Below are 14,752 nucleotides of genomic sequence, written 5' to 3'. Positions count from 1 at the left end.
ACTTTTTTCCTAACCGTTGGTAGATATTAGAGTCACTTTACGAAAAATTTTTAGCTAGTATGGGATTGTTCCCTAAATTCTCTAGAATCACCTAAATGGATCACTATATGATTAGGAATAGATTTGTTCTCTAGACTTTAAGGTAGACTCGAGTTACTATAGATATTTTCGATCTAGCCTGGAACTATTTCAAAAGTCCTACCTACGCATTACAAATGTTCTGCTAGATTCACAAAGAATAACATTTCATGGAGTATAACATTGCACGAAGAATGTAATTACATAGAGAATACCATTAGACAGAGAGAATCGTAATTTCAAGGTTCTAAAACTCGGAATCTGAATCTGAATTGGTTCTAGAAAAATGATACATATCGGCCGCTTATATCAGATCAAACTATTTTTTAATTACATAAAATTTTAAATATTATTTAAAAATACAAAACAATTTCTAGAAATTTAGAAAAAATGACAAGAAAATAAGGAAATAGAATACTCTTCATAAAAAGCCTAAAAACTTTAAAAAATATATTAACTTACTCAAAAGTTAAAACTTTGATGAATACCGATGTTGGTTCTCGTAAATTCCTTTGGTCTTTATCAACATAATCACCATAATTTTATAAATTTTGATGTCTAGGGTTCAGTGCTGCAAAAAGTGATTGTATTATATTAGTTATATCATATGGATCTTGTTGTACCTAAAAAAGATAATATTCACCATATGGATTTTATGTCTGAGGATACTGAAGATAATAGCCAACAAATGGATCTCGTGATGATTCCAAATAATAAATACTCGATGTACCATAATTATAGGGAGTAACATTCTAATGACTACATTGCTGATACGTATATACATCCTCAGGTTCTCTGTATTCAATTCCTATACCTCATTGACTTCTGTAACAGTTGGCTAATAGTTTGCAGAAAAAATAAAAGTTCTAGTCAGTCAAAGGAGCAAATCTTAGGATGGGGCGTTCGAACGCCCTCAAGGCCATTCAAACGAGATTAGAAGATTAATTAGGCATTCGTACGCTCTCAAGGCTGCTCGAACGCATTTACTAGACAGCCAGAAAATAAATTAGGCATTCGAACGACCTCGAATACTCAATTGCGAGGAACCCTAGTTTAGGAGTTTTAATTAAGTGTTTTTTCTTATGTTAGGCAATAAGATTTGAGCATGTTCGATCTTATTGCCAAGTCTAGTCAAGTCAAGGAACCAACTATAAATAGATGTGGTGTGCACTTGGATAATCATCTTGGATTATTAAAATTAATTTGCAAGCTCGTCTCCTTCCTCCATGTTCAACTACCTCCAAGCTTTGGAACTCTAGCCACCATCTAGGATCTTCATTGCTGCCTTCCTCTTCGTCTAGCCATATCCCTTGACTTAAAGGAATGACCCTACTTCTTCTCTATCTCTTCGCAACCGATTTCATCGATTTCCACTATTGCCATCTCCACCACCGTGCCATAACCCTAGGTCGTTCACCACCACGCCTCTTCGACCTCCTCTTTCCACGATACAGTCCAATAGATTCTTTTTCCATCTTGAATCTATCTCAATCCCAAACGTATTGTACCATCCAACTATTGGATCTCTAGTTCACTCTTAACTTTGAAGATCCGCGGTAATCTTAACTTTCTCTATGTGAGTTGGAATTCAGTTTTGTTTTTGGATTTTGGACTCGTAGAGATCGTGCAGTTAGGAAGGTAATTGTTACAACTTCCCTCAGTAAATGTAAAAGGGACATCTCACCACTAGGTGTATCATCAGGATCAGTAAGATTCTGCCCTTATTGTGGTCTCCCCTAATACCTTATCTAACAATAGGTAATATCTATTATCTAATAATTTGTGATCCACTTCTTTGATCCATGGAGTTAAGAGGTTCTCTTCATAAAAAAACTTAATTTAAATCAATTAGCTGATTATTTTTGCCTTCATTCTTAAATTTTTCTCTATCAATCTCATATTATAATGATAGAAAACTAGTTTCTCCAATCTTTTTGTTGTCAATCAGTTGCATGTTTTGGTTATGATTAAAGTGAGGGTAGTCTAATTTATTTCACACTATGATGAAGATACAGTTTGATTTAATATCTTTACTATTGGTGTCAAATTTGGTGCCTCATTCCATCCATAAATAGACCACTATTTAGCTGGACTATTATGAGAAATAGCTGCAACAATTTTAGCAGTATTAGATTACTTAGTTTTTAATTTATATATCTCCATTTGAAAATATATTATTGGATACATTTTATAAGAAACTGATTATGTTGAAAGTTAAAATTTGAAACAAAAAATATTAAAATTATTTAATTGAACTATAACTCACTTTTTCATTGCAAAGAATTTATTTATGAATGTTGCGCTCTAGTTTGCTGATTACCTTCCTAACTCCTAACAAGTCTTCAGTATAATTATTGATATTCGTACAGAATCGAAATCTTGGATTAAGAAATTATCATGTAAAAGTCGTAATACCTTAATAAGATGCTCAAATACTATAGTGATAATCGTAATACTATCCTAAAATGCATTTCTAAGAATCATGTTTTTCAAAGTTTTATCCAAACTTTGTTATTTAGATTTCATATTCTTAATTTTTGTAGATCATTCCTGTGATATAAACATTCACATCATATTATTCTTGTAACGCATGATACTCTTTAATGCTAAAAACTAAGTGACAAATATAACGAGGCCTGGTCAGATGATCTCCCTAATACTAATTATCTATTTAAGTAAATTAAGAATTCAACCATGATTATATACAAAATTTGTCAATTTGACCTTCATGTATGACTATGTCAATTTTAGGTTCTTTGGCAATATCTTCTAACATGAGGTTAATTCAATGCACATCATATGATGTCTAATATAAGTGTCTCTTTAGCGTAAGTAATTCTCTAGTAATCTTATAATTTGCTCAATTGTTAGTAACTACTCTTTTTTTTACTTATTTCGTCTACCATCATATTCATCAACTGACAAATATAATCAGCGCTTTCAAAATGAGCAATAACATCCACAGACTTTAGAAATATTATTCCTATGCCCGAGGATATTAAGAAATCAATTATATTTCTTTTATTTTATGTAGTTACTCATTACATAGCAGTGTACAACCAAATTTATTATAATACCATTTAAATGTCTCAATGCAAGTGTGAAGCTCATCTACCTCTGACTTAAGATATTTAGTAGAGCATTATCATTTGAACTGGGAGGAATACTAGATCCTACTGATTGTATAACATCCACCGTAATGTGATAATAAGAATTATTAGCTACATTGAAAGAAATATGGTTGTAGAAAAATTTAGAGATTGCTCTACTAATATGCTTCTTTATATTTTTAATTTTTTTGAGAACTGTCTTGATAGCAGTATGTGTACAACCCATTTTTTTTCTAAAGATCTGTATCTATTAGTCTAATATTTTCATACTATGCAGTAACATTAGGAGTCCTAAAAGTAGAACTGCTGCCCCATATTAGATGGTTAATGTTTACTTCAATAATGATCCAAGGGTGTTCTTGCTGTGAGATTAAATCGAGAGGAAAGAGGGAAGCAAGGGTAGTGTGCTAGAGAAATGATTCATCGGTTGGGATAGGTACTTGACTTTTTTCAAATTCAAGACTACACAATCAGAGAAGGTGTCACCCATCTTGGAAACAAATTCAAATTCAAATTCAGTTGTCAGTTCTTGGGAATAAAGTGGCCACCATCAAACAATTGCAACCGTCCAACCATTGGAGCTTGTCAACATCGCCATAGGAACAACCAGGCTGCTCATAGAAGAAATCTACTTGATTTCCACTATTCTCATCCTAGGCTCAGCTACCATACTTGTTAAATCTCCCCTTGCAACTAACGACAATCTTGCAATTTGAGCTAAAATCGAGAGCGCCGGCAGTAAAGAAGGATGAAGAGGATTAATTGTTAAGTGTAAGGGTATATTACGGGGTTATTTGCAAAAGACTTACTTGTATCTGAGTCGAGTAGATTTTTTTTACCTAAATCTGATCTGGGTTGAATTGGGTAATAGGTTTCGTTGGAGTTAAATCGACCCGTTTTCACCTCTACAGTGGAAGCACACATGGTGTGATTTCTGTAACGGCTTCAATGGGGGTTGGTGTGATACGATCTCCCCTTAGGCTAAGGTTCGATCTCTTCCAATTCTCTGATCTGGACTGGATCTGGTACGGAACTTTGAAATAAGATCCCGAAAGATGCCGCCGTCGGATCGATTTGAAATTTGAATATGTTGTAGCCCCAGAAAAGAGCTTTCCAACAAATCAAGTTTCAGACGAATCGGATGTGGGGATCTCAAGATATCGTCCGATTAGTGGACGAACTTCAGGGGGTTTGATCAGGATCCGTGGATGGAGGCATGAGATACTAGATGATGGTTGGTTGGTGGACGACCGGCGTTAATGGGGTGGTACCGGTGAAAGATGGTGGTGGAAGGGTTATGGTTGATGGAAGGGTTAGGATAAGTGTTGGATAGATTGGAAGAAGGGGGAGGAGAGGGCCGCTCCTAAGGGTCTAGGGTGATTGGCCGGTTGAGGGAGGTTAGAAGCGGCGTCGCCGGGGATTGAGAGAACGAGAGCGAAGAAGACGAAGGAGGCAAGGCAAAACTCAATTCTTCAATAATAATCTTTTGGTTGCCATCCACATCCCTTTTAGAGGCTAATCAAACAACTCAAAATTGACCATAAACAATATAATTTCGCCGACCGCGTTCAAATGCACCGGGTTCACTCTTCTCTGGATTTGCGAACGCGATGCAGGCGTTCGAACGCGCGATCGAACACGCCTGTTTCCCACTTCTCTGGATTTGCGAACACAATGCAGGCGTTCACAGTGCGTTCGAACGGGGCGTTCGAACGCACAATGCACACTCTCACAACCCGTTCACAACCGCGTTCACAACTACGTTCACAACCGCGTTCGAACTCATTCCACTCGCATTCGAACGCGATTTACAGAAAACTTATTTTCTTGGAAATTAAACATTAAAATAAGAAACAAAGACACTCCTAAAGTGAATCCATACTCGAGACAACATCGGTGAGATCCGAATCGTATCAATCCACCACGCTTCCGCAACCTTGTCCTCAAGGTTTGAAATTTGGGAAGCGATCTTTGATCTCTGACTCCAACTCCTCCATGGTATGATCTTTTGCATTGGTTCCCCACATATCTGAAAATAGAGAAAATGTTGGTGCTGAAAAAGAGGCAAGCTCACTTGTGTCCAGTTGGCGCGAAAGGGCATCGGTCGCTCGATTCTCGATCCCCTTTTTGTAGACTAATTTGTAATCATACCCAAGGAGTTTCGTGACCCACCATTGTTGGGCTGGGGTGTGCACACATTGCTCCATGAAGTAGGGTAAGCTACGCTGGTCAGTGCGGATAGTAAACCGTTGGCCAATCAAGCATGGTCGCCATTTGGTGACGGCGTGGATAATCGCTAGCATTTCGCGCTTGTAGGTGGATAGTTGTCGCGATTGGTTTGACAATGCCTTGCTCATATATGCCACGTGTCTACCCTCTTGCATCAAAATTGCTCCAATGCCCTCACCTGAAGCGTCGTATTCCACCACAAAGGGCTTGCTGAAATTCAGTAGTGCTAGAACTGGAGCGATAGACATAGCTGTCTTCAAGGCTTCGAAGGCCTTCGTCACCTTGCCCGTCCATTGAAACCCTCCTTTTCTGAGTAAGGAGGTCAGCGGGCAGCAATTTTGCCGTAGTTGGCAACGAATCGCCGGTAGTACCCCATCAACCCAAGGAATCCCCTCAATTCCTGCTGATTAGTAGGAATCGGCCAGTACACCATATTCTTGATCTTGCTTGAATCGGCTTCCACTCTTGCTGAGATTATGTGCCCCAAGTACTCCACTCGTGGCTCTCCCCAAAGATACTTGCTCATCTTGTCTTTTAACTGGTTTTGTTGCAAGATATTTAATATCTCTCGCACATGCCGCAAGTGCTTGCTCTAATTCCTGCTATACACTAGAATATCGTCAAAGAAGACGAGCACGACCAACGCAAGAGTGGGCGGAAAAGATTATTCATCAGCCCTTGGAAGGTGGCCGGTGCATTGGTGAGCCCAAACGGCATGACTCGGAACTCATAGTGGCCATCGTGAGTTCGGAACGCCGTTTTGTGCACATCTTCCGGGTCGATGCGGATTTGATGGTACCCCACTCTTATGTCAAGTTTGCTGAAGTAAGTCGACCCTGTGAGTTCATCCAGCAACTCCTCGATCACTAGTATTGGATACCGATCCTTGACGGTAATGGCATTAAAGGCTCGGTAGTCGACGCAAAACTGCCAACTCCCGTCTTTCTTCCGAACCAGCAGCACCGGCGACGAGTAGGCACTTCTACTCGGTTGAATAATCCCTTGCTCGAGCATTTCCACCACCAATCTACTAATCTCTTCCTTCTGGACATGCGGGTACCGATAGGGCCGGACATTTGCCGGTTCTGCCCCTGGAATGATCTGGATACGATGGTCGTGCCGACGGGTTGGCGGCAGTCCTCGGGGTTCCTCAAAGAGATCCTAGAACTCCTGCAGCAGCTCTTGTATGTCAGCGGCTATTTTCCTTGATGGTGGATGTTCTGGTTCAGCAACAGCCATTTGCAGTAGTAGAGCTCGGTCCCCTGCACAAGGAAAGCCCACAAGTGGTGGCAATGTCGGCCCTTGCCGCGGTTGATTTTCATCCAGCAGCACCCTTCGTCCATTTCTCTGAAATGTCAGTGTGAGGTTTGAGAAATCAAATGTTACTGGCCCCAAGCTTTGAAGCCATTGAGTCCCCAAAACAATGTCGGCACCTCGCAAGGCCAACGGATAAAGGTCCAATGTGAAAGTTTGGCCTTGCACCTTCAATTCCACACCTCCACAAATAAAATCAATGTGGTGCCATCTCCAATCGTCACGTCAAATCCTTCTGTGGGTTCCGACTCGAGCCCAATCTTCCTAAGGAGCCTCTTGTCAATGAAGTTGTGGGTGGACCCGGTGTCAATCAAGATTCTCACCGTGGTTTTCTTGACTATACCGTTCACCCGCAAGGTCTTTGGCGCAGCTGTCCTCGAATAGGCGTGGAGGGAGATTTTGGCTATCATGTCCTCCACGGGTTGCTCCTCAGCTTCTTCTCCTTGATGTCTAGCCACACCTTCATTTTTGGCTGCAAACTCATCCGTAGCCTCCTCCAATTCGTCGATTAGCATCACCGATCCCATCGGTTTAGCGCAGCGATGCCCGGGTACAAACTTCTCATTACAACGGAAGCATAGGCCTTTGGCTCTTCGTTCCTCCACTTGAGCAGGTGTGAGTGCTCGTCCCGGACCTCTAGGTGCGTACTTCACATCTTGGGATGGCTTCAAGGGTACTCGAGGAGGTACCACTGCAGCAACAATTCTTGGTACTCTGGTGATATTTCCTGCCGCTATGGTTGGTTGAGCTTGATTGCGGCTTCCTTGGCTCGTTCAACTCTGTTTCATATGTAACTTCATGGCCCTGTGTTTGTCTTCCATAAGCACCGCATCTTCGAAGGCTTCCTTTAAAGTCTAGGCCTTAAAGCCTTCACATCGGCTTGTATGTCTCCCCGCAGCCCGGAGATGAAGGTGCTGCGAAGTTGCTGATCCGCCCCTAGTGGATGACATCGGCTACCTATCATCTCGAATTCTTTTTGGTATGCCCCAACCGTAATCTTTTGCACCGTCTTTGAGAGGAGAGCATCAAAGTCTTTATACCCCGACGCTCCAAATCGTCGTGTGATATCAACACAAAATTCAGCCCAAGTATCGATAGCCTCATTGGCATTGGCTGCTCGAAACCAATGAAGCGCCGCATCCTCAAGATGGAAGCTCGCAAGCGTCACCTTGTATTCTTCCGCCGTACCTTGGTATGCGAAGAATTGCTCCGCCCTATACAACCAATTGATTGGATCGCCACCTTTGAACTTGGAAAATTCGAGACGCGCGATTTGTCCACGGATGCCATTGTCTCGTTCCGGATCATGTCCAAGTCCTTGTCTAACCATAGGAGGATGCACCATGAAGGGTTGATGATCCCTCCTTCGGTTTTGATTAACTCGCCGTGGTTCCTTCGTATTGACCCGCCCACGGATCTTGATCTCCAAGGTGGTCTCCATAGTGGTTCGCTCGTCGGATGGGTTCACCTGCAACTGGATCTGGTGTACCCATCCTTGCTTGTCTCTGCCCATAGGGTGGTGGCAGCAGCGGCTCTTGTGGATGCAAAGGCTGAACCGGTGGTGGTGGGTTCATGGGTGTGGACTCGTGTCGTGGGGTCGATGGTGTGTTCCTGTTCGCCATGGCTTCCCTTGTCTCCCGTAATTCCCGCATCATCTCCATCATTATCTGGTTGTTGATGGCCATTTGTTCGGATAGAGACCCCAACACGGCTTGAACACTAGGTTCTTCCGTATTCCGATTAGCTCGGGTGGTTCCGCTGGTGGAAGTCCCCACAACCGTTTCCCCCTCCTCTAATGGGAGAATCTCTTCTTCATCTTCTCGCCGTGTAGCCATGGCTCTGGTGGTCGTCATAGGAAGCGCTTGTTCGAGAAACGGTAGCTCTGATACCAAGTTTGATACGATCTCCCCTTATACTAAGGTTCGATCTCTTCCAATTCTCTAATTTGGACTGGATCTGGTACGAAACTTTGAAATAAGATCCTGAAAGATGCTGCCGTCGGATCGATGTGAAATTTGGATATGTTGTAGCCCCAGAAAAGAGCTTTCCAACAAATCAAGTTTCAGGCGAATCGGATGTGGAAATCTCAAGATATCGTTCGATTAGTGGACGAACGTCAGGGAGTTTGATCATGATCCGTGGATGGAGGCACGAGATCCTAGATGATGGTTGGTTGGTGGAGGACTGGCGTTAATGGGGTGGTACCGGTGAAAGATGGTGGTGGAAGGGTTATAGTTGATGGAAGGGTTAGGGCAAGTGTTGAATAGATTGGAAGAAGGGGGAGGAGAGGGCCGCCCTAAGGGTCTAGGGTGATTGGCCGGTCGAGGGAGGTTAGAAGCGGCGTCGCCGGGGATTGAGAGAACGAGAGCGAAGAAGACAAAGGAGGCAAGGCAAAACTCAATTCTTCAATAATAATCTTTTAGTTGCCATCCACATCCCTTTTAGAGGCTAACCAAACAACTCAAAATTAACCATAAACAATACAATTTCGTTGACCGCGTTCGAACGCACCGGGTTCGCTCTTCTTTGGATTTGCGAATGCGATGCAGGCGTTCGAACGTGCGATCGAATGCGCCTGTTTCTCACTTCTTTGGATTTACGAACGCGATGCAAGTGTTCACAGTGCGTTCGAACGGGGCGTTCGAACACACAATGCACACTCTTACAACCCGTTCACAACCACGTTCGAACTCACTCCACCCGTGTTCGAACGCGACTTAGAAAAAACTTATTTTCTTAGAAATTAAACATTAAAACAAGAAACAAATACACTCCTAAAGTGAATCCATGCTCGAGACAACATTGATGAAGTCCGAATCGTATCATGGCGGAGTAAGGGGAGAAGATAAATAGTGGTGCAAGCGCTAGTTATTACATGATTTGTTGCTTTAATTTTTTAATAATGTTCTCTGGTCAGTAAAAATCTACTTTGACATGTAATATTTTATACAAAGTTAAAAACCAAACTAAGATACACATTTTTTCCCTTGAACATGGATGAGCCATGAACGTCCATGATCCACCTGCTAGTTTTACTAGTTAAGATTCTCCGATGCACATTTTTCCCCTCGGACATAGGAGAGGCATGAACATCCATGATTCTCCTCCTGGTTTTACTGTGCTGGTTTAAATTCTTCTGATACACACATTTTATTCACTAACATAGGTGTCTGCACTTATTTACAAGAATAACACGCCAAATGCTCGATCAAATTTATGATATAGAGAAAGTTATGCACTTATCTTCTTTTGTTCCATGATTAATGGCTGAAATTTGAAAATAAATGTTCTAGTTGCCTTGAGAATCATCCCTTGTAAATTAATTTATATATTGGATTGCCATTTCTTAGAACATAAATATTGGGAAGTATTCTTGAATTATGCATTGTGATTTTGAAATAACATTGATCTAGTGCATGCTCTCTTCGTAATGTAAGTAATATTGTAAAGTTTATTCCTACCTGTTATGTTCTAGTTTCCTTCAATCTCTTTTATTGGTGAAAGCTGTTTTTTTAGCAATAGATTTTCCCACAGTATTTTTACTTGTGTATCTAAGAATTAAATGCTTGTTTTGATCTTTGTTTTGTTAAAACCATTTTCTCCAATATAGGAATGGTGGACTTATGTTTGCATGGGGCCTTCTGATCCCCACCCAAATTGGCACCTTGGAATGCGTGGTACACAACACCGTGCGGTAATGTGGAGAGTCTGGAAGGAAGGTGGCACAGGCTTTCTTTACTGGGGGGCCAACTGTTACGAGAAGTCTATGGTTCCTAGTGCTGAGGTATCTGGCACCAAATCTTCTTTCTTCATATATTTTCCTTGCCAAATGTATTGTTAGTATATCTCCAATTTTTAGGGTTTGCCCCTCCCATTTCAATTAATTTATTATTTGTTTCCCATAGGTTGCCAACTCATTTCTCCTTTGTTCCTCACTGTCTCGTCACTCTCCTTACTGGATAAACTGATTGAGAATATAGGAGTCTTGAAAATGGAAGGACTAGCAGAAGCTTTATGATTCTTAATCTTTAAGACAGCCATCTAAATTGACAGTAATTTGGTAAAGAAATACAAATTAAGATAAATAGATGATATCCAAATGCATACGAGCCATGTTACATGGTTGATCTTTATAAATGTGACTTAGTCACCTTATTTGGAACATTTCATATACTATAGATCACTAAAATCTTATACTTTATTAGTTGCCATCTTATATTTGGATCATTTAATGCATGTGAAAAAGGAAACTTTACAAAATTTCTATATGTATCTCGGAAGTTAGAGGCAATTTTAAGATGTGGTTCCTTAATTAGTATTGACAATCTCTCTTTCTCACAAGGAGTTGAGGAATTTAACCTCTACTGCATATCAGAGGTTGACTCTTTAGTTGACTATTTTATCTGAATCTTAAAAGTTTATGACTATTGTTCATCTGAAAAGGTATGTGTTAATTTCAGATAAAATGATAAGTACTTGGCTATTCTCGGACAGGATGAGGTCAGAAAACTCAATGGCTTCTATATTTATTTTTGTCATTATACGTTTATAGTAGATATTATTTTTTCTCCCTTTAGACTTTGTGAAATTTGTAATTTTTCTTCAAAGATGTTATTCTTGGAAAAAGCTTTTTGATGCATAGTAATTTTATTTTTATAAAGCTACACGTACCTCTATTCTAGTATTATCGATTCAGAATTCTCATGATGTATAGTTCTTGACTTCTTCTTACCCTAATTTACATGTTTAACAATCAACATCATCTTCAAAAGCAAGGAGCCTCAGATATGAGAGAATGTCAGCATCAAAGATATCTTTGGCCTTAATTGAAGAACCTAAATTTAATATTTATTCTTTACCATGAGAGCCACAACATAATATCCAAATATCTCCTTACAATGAGATGCATTGAAACAAAATAGCAATCAGTTGTTATGACAAGTATGTACAGGCAGTGTGATCTGTCACCTGGTGCTATCCACGGTGACAGACAATTACATGGTATTCTTTAATTAGTCTTCCAACCATTTCTTCCTCAAGTTTTGTGATATGAACTCCACTGGAGAACCCTTCCATATTTTCCACCCTGTAGTATTAGCCATTAGCAGAACAAACGGACATTTAGATATTCTGACATGATTGTTATAAAACTTATAATGCAGATAAGATTCCGACGTGGTCTTCCCCCGGGTGATGGAGTTCTCTTCTATCCTGGTGAAGTTTTTTCTTCCTCACATGACCCAGTTGCTTCAGCCCGGCTAGAACGCATTCTCAGTGGCATGCAGGTAATATGACCAAGATAGAAGCGTTTACGTATATCTTTTTGTAGTTATTTGATTGATTGCTTGATTGATTGTTAGGTCTACATTTTTTTATATTACTGTGGAGTATAAGCATGTCTTAATGACAAAGGAATGTTAAATCAATCAACGATGAATTATCTTCACTTGTAGCAGACTGTAACTATTAGAAATGAGCACTATGCCTTTTCTGAGAGACTGTTTTATGTTAGGTCTCGAGTCATATCATGTATAGAGGGCATGGTAGTTAAAATAGACTTATCCAGTCTATTGAATTCTTTACAAGTAGAGTCTGCTGCCTTTGCCTGTGGAAAAAGGAATCTGCGCAATTCTTTTATAGCCATTTTTGGAGGGCTTTTTGTACTAAATTTGTTGCATTTTCTTCTTGTGTGGATCCTTGAGGACCTTTTTGGTTCATGAACAAGGAAAGTATGAGGGATATTTGTGTCTAGTCTATCTGTTAACCTTTTGTACCAGATATGCCATAAATGACAACCTGGTTCAGCCAACCATATTCTTAATTGATTGAATAAAGATCTTATTGCTTTTGGCTCTGCACACCTTTTGGACCAGATATGCCTTAAATGACGACCTGGTTTAGCCAACCATATTCTTAATTGATTGGATAAAGATCTTATTGCTTTTCGCTCTGCTTATTCAGTTTTGGTTCTTCACAAACCTGCCAATCTCCTTGGATTTCATACCATGTCTAATCAGTCAGTTTTCTTTTTCACTATTATATCTTAGAATGTCTATCCTGATTACCTTTAAAACCTCTCGCTGAACTATCAGGCCCCTACTTTTCAAGTCAACATGGCAAGTTTCCATGCCCTTATAGTATGGAGTTCCAGAGAAATTCTTTCTGCGGTAAACATTTGGTTGAAATTTCCTGAAAGTAATAATTGTCATTCTGTGCATTGATTCCTAATGAGACGTCACGAAGGCCTCACTCCGTGCAACAATTAGTCCTTACGCCCTGATGGCATATGATCTGATTATAGAAACAGCTTTTTATCATAGAAATAGCTTTAATAGTAATTAGAGTAAGGCAACTTTCATTCACCATCATAGGCGAGATCTTGTGTACCTTTTGCCTATAGATGTTCTTTTTAGTTTCTCTAAACCTGTTTTCGGGCTTGGATTCAAATCAATTTCAATCGCTATGCTGATGAGTTGAAGCATGAATCAGTCTTTTATGTAAATCAACTTAAAAATTTAACCCGTTCATTCTCTCTGTGTCGTCTTCACATTGAATTTATTTAAACTGTGTGAGATTGCACAATTTATTGTCTGACAGGGTGATACCTGCATAAGTTGTATCGTAAGTTTCCTTCTGCTACTTAGGTTATTTTGATGGTGCAGGACATTGAGTACTTGAAACTTTACTCTTCAAGATACGGTAGGGAAGAAGGGTTGGCTCTTCTTGAGAGGACGGGTGTCTATCTTGGTCCTGAGCGTTACACTGTTGATCATGGGCCAATCGACTTGATGCGCGCTGAAATCTATCACACCTGCAGAGGGTAGGGGATATTTTTTGTATTTGGCTGTTTTGTTTGAGTCATGATCTTCTCTTCCCCTTTTTTTTCTGCTTCATTTAAAGTTATTTTATGTGGCATCTCCAGCATTAGAGCAGGAATGTTCATAATTTTGTAACTTCCTGTAATAGGTGTATGATTCCTACTTTCTTTTAATGAGACTGTTGTGTACAGCAAATGGTTTTATCTGAAGAAAAAAAAAAACGTTTTCATCATCTTTGGTAAAATCAAGTCCACCGCTATTAAATCTGTTGTAAATCTTTTTCTTTTTTTTGAGAAATAGCTTTGGTGTTGTAAGAGTAATATTTTTATAATTGCTAATTTCTGGACAAACTTATATCCATTTAAGTTGTAGAAAGTAGATTCACGTGTATGGTCAAAACATATAACTTATGAAAGATAAGAAGAAATCAGAAGTGCGATCACTAGAAATTTAAGTGGTGTTCAGACGAAATAAGTGTTGTTTAGGCAACTGTTCAAATTTGGATTTTTTTGGCAGACTCTCCTGGTATAGAAGTAAAGATGTTCTATACTTTTATATAAATGATTCAGTCTTAAAGGAAGTCATCAAACTTAGAGGAATTAAAGTAAATTATTTATGAGTTCAAGGACGAGGAGCTAATGTCACGATTCAAAATTAGAATAATGATCGGTTATACATCTCAATATGCCTAAAATACACGAAGTCTTATTAATATTTTCTAAGTGTACAATGATAAGAATAAATAAAAGAATTTTATTTGATTTAAATTAATTACAATGAAAATAAAGCAATGTCATAATTACTGTGTCTCTAAACAAAATTAAAATTAATAATTAATTTAAAACATAAGACTAAAAGAATAGAAAGGTAAACATGTATGTCTTAAGTGGAGGTAGAGTTCTAGTGCATCTCGCTCAGTTGCCATGCTGGCCATTACTCAAATAATAGAAGAGAGAAAAAGAAATCCATGAGCCAACAACTATAACTCATTGAGCGGAATCTACTTAAAAACTAAATAATTCTAAAATTTTATGATATTAAATAGAACCCAAGTTCAACAATATAAATGATAATTTTCAATAAGCATTCTCTTAAAATAACTACAATAATAATAATAGAGAGTCATAACTTGTAACCTTACTCAGTTTCAACATATTAACATCTTTCTCAAAAATAATGATATCATTTGTCTCAATAGGTTTA

General features: G+C 39.3%; 1 protein-coding gene across 3 annotated transcripts in view; it reads left to right on the top strand.

Annotated features, from left to right (window-relative positions):
• The window catches only part of LOC140786609 (uncharacterized), a 35,724-nt gene extending 21,931 nt beyond the window's left edge, over nucleotides 1-13,793 (top strand). For all 3 annotated transcript variants that reach the window (XM_073135175.1, XM_073135174.1, XM_073135176.1), the window contains 3 exons: nucleotides 10,342-10,515; nucleotides 11,894-12,016; nucleotides 13,394-13,793. In XM_073135175.1, the coding sequence (XP_072991276.1) occupies nucleotides 10,342-10,515; nucleotides 11,894-12,016; nucleotides 13,394-13,555 (459 nt within the window). In that variant the 3' untranslated portion in view covers nucleotides 13,556-13,793. The remainder of the gene's footprint in view (nucleotides 1-10,341; nucleotides 10,516-11,893; nucleotides 12,017-13,393) is intronic.
• The last annotated feature ends 959 nt before the right edge of the window (nucleotides 13,794-14,752 follow it).

This window comes from Typha latifolia, chromosome 4 (assembly GCF_019914945.1).
Source record: "Typha latifolia isolate L0001 chromosome 4, TyphaL0001v2, whole genome shotgun sequence".
NCBI lineage: Eukaryota > Viridiplantae > Streptophyta > Magnoliopsida > Poales > Typhaceae > Typha > Typha latifolia.
This window is presented reverse-complemented; position numbering and strand designations above follow the sequence as displayed.